The sequence below is a fragment of the Scophthalmus maximus genome, chromosome 3, assembly GCF_022379125.1.
Source record: "Scophthalmus maximus strain ysfricsl-2021 chromosome 3, ASM2237912v1, whole genome shotgun sequence".
Classification (NCBI taxonomy): Eukaryota; Metazoa; Chordata; class Actinopteri; order Pleuronectiformes; family Scophthalmidae; genus Scophthalmus; species Scophthalmus maximus.
Window position 1 is genome coordinate 680,269 of NC_061517.1, and position 12,660 is coordinate 692,928.

A 12,660-nucleotide genomic window follows, 5' to 3' on the forward strand; every position below is an offset into this window, starting at 1 on the left:
CGCAGTGTTACTTCCATTTCAGACGGAGGCAGTTCACTGCAGTGGAGGTAGTTCATAGATAGTTTATACACGTCAGATGACTTCTTAGAGCAGAAATCAACTACAATACGTGTGTACAAATAAAAGACATATTTTTATTGACAGATAACAACATTCAAATTAATTTAAAAATATACAGGATGAATAGCAAATTTTTAAGACAAAAAAAGAAAGAATCCTTTTAATTTAAAATCCATAGGTCACTATTCACCACACTGAAAACCTTCTGGGAGCGCTGAAAGAGACACAGCATTATTTTTAACCCTGGATTTTTTTTAATGTAAAAATTAATAACTGGACTTCGCTGGACATGATAAAAAACAAACAAATAGTGTGTTAAATCCCATCTCAATATGACACAATAAATATATTCATCGGTTTGCAGCTCTGGTGCCTTCAGGGACACGTCGGGAATTTAAAAGTTGTACAAACCACCTTTCTTTGTCTTTGTGTGTTTGGGATGGTCAGATATTTACTGTTTGACCTTTGACCTTCATGAATAGCAGCAAAAGAAACACACAAACTGCACCGGATCTGTTGCGATCACGGGTCAAAGGTCACACCAGGCTCTAACCTGTGACCTTGACCTTTACAACAGTTACATTTAAGTGTCAGAATATATCGACAGAATATCACGTTGACTTTACCGACGGTGTTCGGACCGAGTGGAATGGTTAGTGTGGAACTGCAGACTAACCCTCGCTGATCACATGTAGATGAATCTGTGAAGTTTATGAAAAAAAATGGATTTGGACACGTCTAAATGTCTTCAATGTAAAACTGATGAATGAACGAACTATCCATCCATCCACTATCTCTACCGCCCCCCCCCCCCCCCCCCCCCCCCGAGGGGCCTCGGAGGGGGAGGAGTCAACCTCAGCTGACGTCGGGTGAGAATGAACCAACTTTTAAAAAAGTCTAATTTTGTTTGATGAAAAAAGCAAAAAGTCGTGGGGGAGAGGAAACAACTTATCGAATGTCTGTCGTGTGAACTTCTAAACTGTGGGGGAAGTGGACTGGAAGGAGTTTGGCAGTGACGGCGCTTTTCTGAGCAAACTCTACACATCCATACTCTAAAACCAAACGGGGATTTCCATTTGAGTCACGCCGTTCTCATTCATCCTCTGAGCTGTGACTCTCCGGCCTTTTGCATTTCTACGCGTGTTGCACACCACATGCGTGTTGCACACCACATGCGTGTTGCAGCCTGGTTCCATTCAGTCGCAACACTTTGTTCTCTCCTCCATCACAGGACCTTTTGTCTGCCCCGTCACATCTTTCTTTTTTATTCAGTTATTATTAGTATTTTTGGGGTTATAGGCAGAAGTCCTTCACATATCTTTACCGTACAGTTTGGCTCTGGATGTGAACTCGGCAGATCAGGGGGTAATTTTAATGACAGGGAGCTTTGGTTGGCATTCTTCTTTTGGAGGTATCAAGGTTCAGTCACGGCAGCTAGTGCCCCCCTCCGCTCCTGGACTCTCCGGTCACCCAGTCAGTGATGATAAACGACAAACTCATCACCATGAAGATGAATCCCAGTGCAGCGAAGCATGCAGCCTGCAGAGGTGACAGGGAAAAGAAATGTGTGTCAACACTGCACAGGATGAATGTATCAGAATCTTTAACAGCTCAAGGAACAGAGTCGAACCTGAATCTTGGTTCTGGACAGAAAAGGCTCCTGGTCCTCAGGAACAATACGGACGTAAAAGACTCCAGGGAGGATGAAGATGAGCGTGGGGGCAGACGTGGCTCCTGCAGGTGAACAACAGAGACAGTTAATAGATGTTGCAGTCAAACGATAGCAGAGAGCTTCTCCTTCTTCCCGCGCGAGCGTACCGATGATGCCGAAGATGTCGCGGATGGAAGGCACGAAGATGACGAGCAGGTTGACCACGAAGATGAGACAGAACGCGATGGCGATGTGTCGGGCCCAGTGGAACGGCTTGTCAGGGAACAGGATCTGGAGCAGAGCTCTGCGGATCTGCACAAGGAACACGACGGGATAAAAGGAACAAAGGGAGAAGGTCACGTTTTCTTTTACCAAAGCAAAATCAAGACAGATTAACAAAGTTATATAAAAATATACCATTTGATCTTCTTCATAACAAAGTCTCATAAAGCTGCAGTTGAGAGGCTCCATCCTCCAACCAGTCGACATTTTAACACGTTCATTTTTTTGCGTCGACCATTAAAATCAAAAGTATTTGTGCTGATATGACCTGAGACCAGAAGTGCAAAATACTTTCATAGTTTCAGGCGACAGAGCAGACAACAACATTCATTACAATATTAAAGGAAAAGTTTGACGTTTGGCACGTCAATGTCGTTCTTATTGAGAGTTATAGTCATATCTGTATGTTTAATGAGAAGATGGTTGGTCAGCTTAGCTTAAAGACTGGAAGCAGCTAGTCCGGCTGCTCTCAGCCAGGAAACTCTCAAAGACATGGATGTAACACACAAAATATAAAGTGATGGTGAGTGAAGCTTCAACGTGCTGGTGGACAGATGTCCCAACATTTGATTCCTTTAATCTAACCTGTAAAGGGTTTATGACCACAGTGGGTTTGCTGATTGATGGTGAATTCTTAATAATTCCTGTTATTGAACATGCTTTCCGCACATTTCTTTTTTAAGTCTGGTGTCATCGTTAAAAGCTTTATCTGCTTTTAGCATCTTTAATGACAAATGCTGAAAAGGCTCCACACAGTCAACTCACTCGTTCTGTTCTGACACACTGAGTCATCTTCAGAGCTTCGACAGGCGATGACTCTGTGAACGTGACACGTACTCTATTGATCCCATCACCATGTGATGAGGAGGCGTGTGAGTTCAGGACGTGTGTGGACAACATTGATAGGAAGTGACCTAGATTCAAATTAAAAAGTCATTTCTAAACTGGTCAAATCTACAGAAGCGCTGAACTGCCACAGTTGAACTAAAAAATATCTAAGGTGTTTCTCCTTATTACGCCATATCTTTTATTGTTACAAAGAGAAATTTTCTCGTGAAAACGTGATAACGTCCTCGTTAAAACAAGATTATTTTCTCACTCAAACGTAATAATCATCTGGTTAAAAGAGATCTGTGACACACTGTACGTCTCATCTGGGAGGCTGAGGATGGAGACACACAGACGTTCTCAAGAAGTCCAAATCTACCTGTTTCCTAAAATATTGGGCAACACATTCTTCTTAAGCAGGTGCACAGTCGCTCCGTGTGTCTCTCCATCCTCAGCATCCAACTCTCCCAGATGAGACATAGACAATGTGTCACAGATCTCTTTTAACGAGATCATTATTACGTCTGAGCGAGAAAAATATCACGTTTTAACGAGAAAAATATGCCGTAATAAAAAAAACACCTTAGATATTTTTAATTCCATGTGGCAGTTCAGCGTTTCCCTATAAATCTGTCAATAATATTATATATTATATTATAATAGTATCTCATATTAATGAGATACTATTCATCAGAAAGAGTCCACAACTCTCCTCTCCTACCACTAGGGGGCATCACTCTCATGACACTGATATTAATTGGTACACAGCTGATGTACTGTACAAACTGAATTTATCTATTCTGAATAAACACGATTACTATTATTATTACATCTATTGACACCTGGTTTGTCCTCTGATGAAATGTGTAAAATGAGAAATATCGTTTTCCTCTTTCTGTTGATACACAAAACGAATACGATGAATTTCTTACCGGAAAGAGAACCACGGGGACGGTGAGCGTGACGGCCACCAGCACGGCCAGACGCACACAGAGGATCAGGACGTCGTTGGAGCCCAGGCGACTGTAGGTGTGGAGCAGCTCCGACTCCACGGCACCTGTACGCCACAGAGAAGCACATCCAGTCGCTCAACTCACTGCACATGAGCTCCGGACACAAGTGGCTCATTCATTTTGAAATCTTGCCACTGACAACATCAGAACAGAGTGACCTTTGAGTCTCTTACCGTAAAAGGTGAGGTAACCAAAGAGAGCCGTCATCAGGTACATGACAAACATGGCCAAGATGGAAACGTTGGCGACGCCCTGCATGCGTTTCTTTGTGGCACTGCAGAAAAAATGAGAAACAATTTTACTAAAAGCTTTTCGCCTCGACTTTCTTTCATGGAGAAGAGACGATGACGTTGTGACTCACTCTCGTAGTTCGGTGTAGATCGGAAGCACCTCCGGGTGACAGACAAAAGCAAAGGCCAGGATGGGGATGGTGTACGAGGTCTGAAGGCCAAACACAGCAAAGGTTGGTGAGTGACACTCGGCTGATTGTTTTCTTATTATCAATAATGCTGTTGACAGAACACGCTCTGTTCTGTGCTTGGCAAAAAAATGAATGAATATGCAGCTGACGCCTCAGGGAATCTAGAATCTCACAATGAGGAAACAGTTTTCCTCTAACCTGCGAGTTGATGGTAAAGAACTTTGCTTCGCAGAAGTCGCCCGTCTCGTTGACGGCAGCGTGACCGCCATGAGCGACGGGCGTCACGTTCAGATGCGTGTCCTCCAGCGGACACGCGATATTGAATTTCTTGTAGATGACCTGGGGATTCACAGCAGGAGATTCAAACCGATGAGCAGAGGAAACAGCTGGTGATGTTGTACGAATCTTTCTTTGCTCACTCACTCACCGAAATGAGGAAAAACACCATGCAGGAGAGGGAGAAGCCGCTCGTGTAGCCCAGGTAACCTGGAGCGCAGCGATAACAACATGTTGCAAAGTGATTGACGGGCACAAGACTGAAGATTCTGGAGGTGATGATACTGTAATTGGGGACGTTCTAACACGTGAAAGGCTTGACGTCACTAATACATACATAAGGCACATTAAGCCTTTTCCATATAACGGTTTTCTATTGGGAAACGCTTAATGTAAGATAACGTCCATAATTATAGGATTTCAGTTTAGATTTTTTATACAGGTGTAAGTGTTTACGGTGAAGCATATCTGAGAGAAATACGTTGATTACTGATCGCTGCTTTAATACATTAACTGATGTTAAGACTTTTCACGTGAAGCGTTTTAGAACGTCCCCTTTAATTTCAGTACAAGATATGAAAGTGTACATTACAAAAACAGGAAGTAGAGATGTGACGTGACATACGGGGGAAGGTAAAGGTAAAAAACTGTGATGACAGAATGAAAAACATACCAAGTTGTTTCATGAGTGCGAGAGGAAGGATGATGAAAGCGCTAACAATGATGATCAAGAAGTTTCCATTCATGAACCACTCTCTGAGAAACCGTCCGACAAACAGATGGAGAAAAAAATCAGTTGTGCACTAGACAAAAAAAAGTGAAACTCGTGAAACTATGAGTTCATCAGAATATCAGCGTCACACTCACCCACTGTTTTCGTCACTGTCGAGTAAAGCTCGGATCACCAACGGGAGCTCGGACTTGATGATGAAGAGATAACTGGACATCGCTGACAGGAAGTGAAAATATTACATAGGTGTGTTTAATTCTAATCTGATATAATAAACATCGTTTCACGGACAAATACCAGGTATGAGTACGACGATAAAAGTTACAAACGACATGAACATACCTCCAATGTTGTGTATTGTAATAATACAGGCGGCCAGCATTTTCCCCGGAGGCCCAAAAGCCCGATTCCCAAGCTGCTCATAAGCCCGGATCCCTGAAAACACACATGCACGTTACATGTGTATGTGTGAGTGAGGAGTTATGAATACAGAATCGACTCTACTGTACATGCAGCTGAGCGAGTCCAGCTCGGGCTTACCAACGACTCCAGCACTTCTCAGCAGGAGATGGATGGAATATGCAGAAAGAATGGCGATGAAAAACAAGAGGATTCTGCAGGAGACAAGAAACACAGATGTTGATTTATCAGTGAGTCGATGGTCTCACGGGTTCAGACAATATTCTGTTCTTATTATCTAGATGAGTGAAGACAGAGAGAGAAAAAAGAGAGATGAAGTCGTCATTTACAAACTTCTTCAGAACTCTGAAATACTATTAATAAGCAATCAATGACTGTCATCTTTCTTTTCCACCCACACAGAAGAAGAGTTTGGCTTTAAGAGACGACCCCCCCCCCGCCACATAACACAGGCCTGATCCAAGTGGGCGTGGCCTTGGATCTCATCACACGCTCTATATTTAACTGCTCAAATCTGATTTAGAAAAGCTGCGTGTGTATGAGCTCTAATGTACAATGTGACAAATCAGACTTTGTACAGTAGCAGTTGTATTTGCAGTTTTACACACACACACACACACACACACACACACACACAAACAGAAACACACACATTCCGGCGCAGAGATCAGGCCTACGTCACCACACATACCTGTCCAAACACACACACACACACACACACACACACACACACACACACACACACACACACACACACACACACACACACACACACACACAGTCAGACGAGAGACACACCCCTGTGGCCAGACTTCTAGCCTTATAAGGACCCTGGACAGACTAAATCCAAACTGCATCTAGCAACACAACCCGATGAAACACAACGCTCATTCTAATAATAATATAAATATAATCAAGCTTCTAACCCCCCGAAAAAAGAAAGAGGAAATAATACCACATTAACATATAACAAATATAGAAATTAGAAATGCAAAAGTCGTCTTTGAAAATAAAAGATAAAACAGCAGAGAGGCCATTAAGAAATGGACTGAACTCATGAACACACTCGTCAAACAGACATGATTTATTCTTATAACCTCGAGGAGCAATAATAATAATACTAATACTAATAAAGTTATTAGTGTGCACATTTGACCCAAATACGTCATTTAAGTCACAAAAAGCTGAATTAACGATTGTCGACAGGGAACAACATCACAACTTTAAGGGCGATGTGAAGAAAATACATGCACCTACATCATATAACATGTACAGTCGAGCACGGAGTTTGGTCAGAGTGGGGACTGTGTGTGTGTGTGTGTGTGTGTGTGTGTGCGTGTGTGTGTACTCACAGAAAAAGAATGATTCCAGTGTTGGACATTGCAAAAGCCAATCCCAGAATTCCGCTGCCCATGATGGCGTTGCTGAGGTTAAAGACGGACATGCCGAATGAAGTCTTTCCCTCGAACTGCAGTGAGGAGACGACAGGAGACGTGAGACACATTCATAAAGAAAATCATAATATGAGCTCAAACATCAAACATCGCAGTGGGTCAGAAATACGACGACGACGCAGAGACACTTCTGGATTTTTCCCACGATGCCCAGAGCCAGTCGTGAGCCACCTGACCCTGACCCCTGACCCCTGACCCCTGACCCTCCCTTCCTTTATAACACATTGACACTTCTGTCGCTCTAACAATATATACTAAACCTTATGACTGTTTTTTCGCACAATGTACATTTACATATTTATAATGTTTACATACTTACATATGTTTGCAATTGTATATTTTTTTATTTTTTTTACTACTTTAATATTTCAAAATTTTATGTTAAATTGTGTCAAAGGAGGGCTAAGTTTTCCCCTAAAGAATCATAAGACAAGTTGACATCATATGTAAAACATTCTGCTGCCTGGTAACAAACCTAAACATAACACATTCAAACATATGCGAGAATATGATAGGCCTATTGTCTATTGTATTCAAACTAGCTCCCACAAAATTCACTTTGTATATCATTTTCAAATATCAAATACTATTCATACTGAAGCTTGAATTTGCTTTTGTTTACCGAGGGGTATGTGCATCCATAGTGACCAGTATGCTAAGTTATAGAGCTGCAAAATTTAATCATTTAATCGATTACAAAATGAATCTCCAACTATTTTGATAATCCACTAATCGGTCCAAGTAGATTTTATGGGGAAAAAAGTCATAATTCTCTGATTTCAGCTTCTTAAATATGAATATGTTCTGGTTTCTTTGCTCCTCAAGTGACAGTAAACTCAATATCTTGGTGTGGACAAAACAAAACATCATCTTGGAGTTTTGGGGAAACACGATCAACATTTTCGACCATTTTACGAATCAAACAACTAAACGAGAAAATAATCAACAGATTAATCGATAATGAAAATAATCGTTACTTGCAGATCTACTCAGCTATTCAACATTTTAAATATAAATGTGGAATCAAAAGTCAGAGTGAAACTCAACATTGACTGAGAGATTAATAGATGTCTTCATTGGAAGTTATGTGCGTCCATGAGGAGTGAGGTCATTATCCGGGCCGCGTCTCCACCGGGGTTATTTGTCGTTTTTCGTTTGGCGCACGCAGGAGGAGGAGAAGTCCTCTTCACCAGAGAGATTCTAATGACACAGCCTACTCTGCAGTCCTTACATAATTAGCGAGGCCCTACGCTACGTAACTTCCATAGGGAGCAGTTAGAAAAAGCACCGCCTGTCTCCGGTGAACCGGATGACCCGCACACACGCACCACGTGTGAGTAATGAGCAGGCACACACACACACACACACACACACACACACACACACACACACACACACACACACACACACACACACACACACACACACACACACACACACACACACACACACACACACACACACACACACACACACACACACACACACACTCACATCTGTAAATTGAAGTTCTTTCTTGGCTCCAGGCTTGTGAGGGAGGAACTCCTCCTGCTCTGCCAAACCATCCACACCGTCAAACCTACAGGAGAAAGAAGAAAACCATGAGAGTACAACACTTAATACTGTGATATGAATATGATTCCCACACTGCTCATCAGTGAGAGTCTCACCCGTCTTCTCTGCTGTGTCCGTTCATCTTCTGAAGCTCCATCCTGCCGCTCGCTGCTTCGGAGCTTGTGGTCTTAAAAAAATATCTTCTTTTTGCTCGACTGTGAGAATCTCCCGGTTCTGGAAAACAAAAGAGACGGCAACTGTTTTATTTGAGAAACACTCACTCACCAAAACCTCCTCCTACAGAATTTGGCCTTCATTCATGCGGACTGGACGTCAGCTGGGGGTTTGTTGTTCCAGCCACGGCTCATGCCAACTTTCCATTATTTGTTTAAAAACCAACTACAGGCGGGATCCATCCATCTGTTGCTCCTGTATGCTTCACCTTCTCTGACACCCCGTGTCCACCGGTCACCGTTGGAACAAGATCTCTGGTACTGTAATTACAGATTACTGTAACAGTGGCAGACCAGGCACATTATTTTAAAAAGCCTCAGCTATTTAAAGGTAAACAAACCAGATATTTAAAAGAAAAACCACAGCACTCGATAAAACAGTGAGGACGACTCGTATATAATACAAAAAGAAAATGCTATGTGGGCCTATAAACGTCCTGAAACACACCACTGTAATTCCTCCAACTTGCCAAGGACAACATGGATCTGGGATTTATGATGTTCTTTTTCTTTTGGCGATGCAAAAGAAAAAAAAATCCCCTTTCCATTGGTTCCTCTGGGGAGTTCTCCTCCCTGCCTCAGATATGAGGACACAAAAACCTCTAGACTACAGAATAAACTTCCAGAGAAACTTCAGAGAGGAGTTGTTACCTGCGACGTCTGTCTGCTCAAAGCGCGTGTGAGATATGAAGGAGCTTTAAATAACAAACGCTGTCAGAGGACTTACGTTTGCTCTAATCTACTGTGGGACACAAAGCTGACATGGACCTACTCTGGGAACGAGCGTAGGTCTGCGCTCCTGCCACGGGGGTCATGGGATACGTGCCCCTTCCTCTGTGGGTCGCACTGACCTCAGGACCGTCACATCTCTGACCCCCCCGGGACCCCCCTCCTTGGGACATTCCTTCAGAGTTTTTACACAAAACCATATTCCTACGCTCATCCCTGAGTGGGCCTGTTCAAGTACAATGATCCACTCAACTTGGTGCCGTGGCTCACAGAGGCCAAACAAAGGCTTCCTGTGTAAATGCTGCAATTTAGTCTAAATACAGAGTCGTCCTCTGCCGGCGCCCTGGCCTCAGGTCAGAGTCACTTTCTTTAGACGTTCCCATTGGCTCGTGGCCAACACACACACACACACACACACACACACACACACACACACACACACACACACACACACACACACACACACACACACACACACACACACACACACACACACACACACACACACACACACACACACACACACACACACACACACACACAACCAACAAAGCACAGACTAAATGTCAAGAGATATGGGACTTTCACAAAAAGCCACTTTAGGGTTTGACTGCTTCTCTGTCAGACCTTTTACAACTGGTCCTGATCTGCATTTTACACGAGGAGGAGCTGGAGAAACAAGACAAACCACGTGAACCGAGAACTTGTTCCACGTTAGATTCTTCACTGGCCATATGGGGAAGTATTACGAACTAAAAGGTGCTACTGTAGTTTCCATCAATGTATACAGTGCTTCTCCTCAACATCCTTCCCTGATGTTTTTTATTTTCACAATGAATTGTAATAAAAAAATCTTTTTTTAAATAATGCATTAAATAAATAAATGTTCTTATCTTGTCAACGAGCATCACATGTTGAGTTAAACACAGTCGATACTGATGTATCCTCATAATCCTTCAATACAAACCACATGGCTCTTGTCTGACGCAAGACCAGCTTACTATTGACAGTTAGCCCTCCCTTCCCTTCCCTTCCCTTCCTCCACACACACACACACACCCACCCACACACACACACACACACACACACACACACACACACACACACACACTTACCCTGGTGTTGAAGAGCGAGGCCTCGTTGTCTTTTCCTGATTGTTGAAATAATGATAATAACTCCTGGTGCAAATTTGTCTCACAATCCGTCTCCCAATGTCTGTGTGCAGCTGAGCTTCAGAGCTCCTTGGTAGTGAAGAGGGGAGAGAGTGAGAGATTCGAGGCTGGGAGGGAGTGAGAGGGAAATGGGAACACCCACACTTAACCCTTTGTCAGAGCAGTGACAGGTAGTATCACCAGAGGGATCCACTCACTCACCAGGTGTCACCACCTGAGACAGTGGAAATGACCTGTGTGCAGGTCAAGGCCACATGTGAAGCAGGAACCACCCCGGACACTCATAACCATGTCACTATATTGACAATGCAGGTAGAGAGGGAGGGGCTAAGTGTTTGTCCTGTGAAGGGGCGGACACTCACTGACAGTTTGCATCCTGCTGGAAGTCACAGTGATGCTAATTAGCTTAGGAGAGATAAGTGCCTTTTTTAAGATGGCCCAACATGTGATTGTGCTCAAGAGTGGAAACATCGTGCGAGCTGGCGAGTTCCAGTATCATGTGCTCGGTCCGACAACAGAGCCGACGCTGACATGTCACTCCTGTACAAAATCACCCCTTTCATACTTTCTGAATATTCAGCAACAGAAACATGTGCTCTTGGTCATCAAACCTCAAATGTCACCGACTTCTCAGGGACATTTCAGTTGGTTGATAACTGAGATATGAGCCTGAGAAACACCCACATGTTCTTTATCTCCCCACGACACCAACTGGTTACTGGAAAGAAAAATGGCCTTCTTTATTATAGAACATGTCTTTACTATGTAATAACAGGAAAACAAACATCACGTCCACATTTCAATAATTTTGTGTAAGTTCAGTTCTATTTTCAGATCATTAACAAATGTGTAATGGGTGAATTAAATAATGAAGAAGATGATGGCTGCTCAGCCTTAAATCCAGGACATGTAAAGTATAACACAACATACATGAGTGAATTTTACATGAGCCTCAAACACTTCATGTTATTTTTGAACCTGAAGGTTATCAGACTGCACATTCAGCCAAGATGATCTCCAATTTCATTGAGTCATTAATAAAAACTTTGTGCAAAGTTCCAGCACGTAAGCAAAGAATATTTATATATAGTCTCAAGCATAAACCATCTGAATGGTAAACTGCCAATATCAATAAGAACATTATCATTGGACAACATGACGACATTTTGAGTCTGTATCTGTGTGAATGGGGGAATTGTATTGAGTTCTCCTGGTACTCACCTCTCTGGTAACGGGCCGGACAGAGAGGACGTCTTCAGTCTAGACAGAGGGAACAGGGTCTCAAGTTAAAACACGCTGCCTGGTTCATCTGTCAGAAGCCTCTCACAGATTCACGAGGTGATTCTGTCTTTCTCTGCAGCTGTGAAAGGACAGAAAACGCGGGGGGAGGAAGGAAGAGGTACAGTCGTTTACGCGCGTGAAAGAAATGTCCTGCCATGTCAGACGCCAGGCCCCTCCCTGATCCCCTCCAGCGCCTGGGCCACGTGTGTGGGGGCTCTGGGACTTGATGAAGAGCTGTAACTGGACACTGCCAGCTGTTTGTTTTTTGGCAGTCACTGAGTTTTTTTCTACTGTAATGTAAACCTGAAGCTAACAAATAAAACTGCTCTCAGATTAAAGTACTGCAGCTGGCCTCTTCTGCGTGGCAGTGGCGGTTCTGCAGCTGGTGGCGTCAGTTAAACGTGTCGCTGTGGAAAGTTACTCACTCCTTTCTGAACTTTTAGCCTCGTTTCTTCAGCTCACTCTCATCACCATCTAGTGGGCGACGTCGTAATCCTCACTGCAAATCACTGGACGGTGACATCGTGGACAATCAGAGGCCAAAGGATGAAGGGCA

At 43.3% G+C, this 12,660-nt stretch overlaps 1 protein-coding gene across 3 annotated transcripts; it reads right to left on the bottom strand.

Annotated features, from left to right (window-relative positions):
- Window positions 1-114: 114 nt before the first annotated feature.
- LOC118317370 (sodium-coupled neutral amino acid transporter 3-like) lies at window positions 115-12,470 on the bottom strand. 3 transcript variants are annotated; one of them, XM_047331173.1, is made up of 17 exons: window positions 12,045-12,470; window positions 10,767-11,541; window positions 8,806-8,923; window positions 8,630-8,714; window positions 7,034-7,149; window positions 5,802-5,875; window positions 5,604-5,696; window positions 5,399-5,480; window positions 5,205-5,287; window positions 4,683-4,741; window positions 4,454-4,594; window positions 4,196-4,275; window positions 4,008-4,108; window positions 3,754-3,878; window positions 1,879-2,023; window positions 1,691-1,794; window positions 115-1,599 (listed from the first exon to the last, which is right to left on the bottom strand). In XM_047331173.1, the coding sequence occupies exons 3-17, from the start codon at window positions 8,844-8,846 to the stop codon at window positions 1,495-1,497; spliced, it is 1,434 nt and encodes a 477-aa protein (XP_047187129.1). In that variant the 5' UTR covers window positions 8,847-8,923; window positions 10,767-11,541; window positions 12,045-12,470; the 3' UTR covers window positions 115-1,494. The 3 variants fall into 3 exon arrangements, with proteins under 3 accessions (XP_047187129.1, XP_035501897.1, XP_047187130.1); XM_035646004.2 differs by lacking the exon at window positions 10,767-11,541; XM_047331174.1 differs by lacking the exons at window positions 10,767-11,541; window positions 12,045-12,470 and having other exon boundaries at window positions 8,806-10,088.
- Between the last annotated feature and the right edge of the window lie 190 nt (window positions 12,471-12,660).

What these genes read in the sequence shown, in the direction of transcription:
- LOC118317370 (XM_035646004.2), bottom strand. Translation starts at nt 8,846, where the DNA reads ATGGAGCTTCAGAAGATGAACGGACACAGCAGAGAAGACGG. An exon ending in GACAGTGACGAAAACAGTGG is followed by an intron (nt 5,288 to 5,398) that starts GTGAGTGTGACG and finishes ACGGTTTCTCAG; the next exon opens with AGAGTGGTTCATGAATGGAA. An exon ending in CGCACTCATGAAACAACTTG is followed by an intron (nt 4,742 to 5,204) that starts GTATGTTTTTCA and finishes GCTGCGCTCCAG; the next exon opens with GTTACCTGGGCTACACGAGC.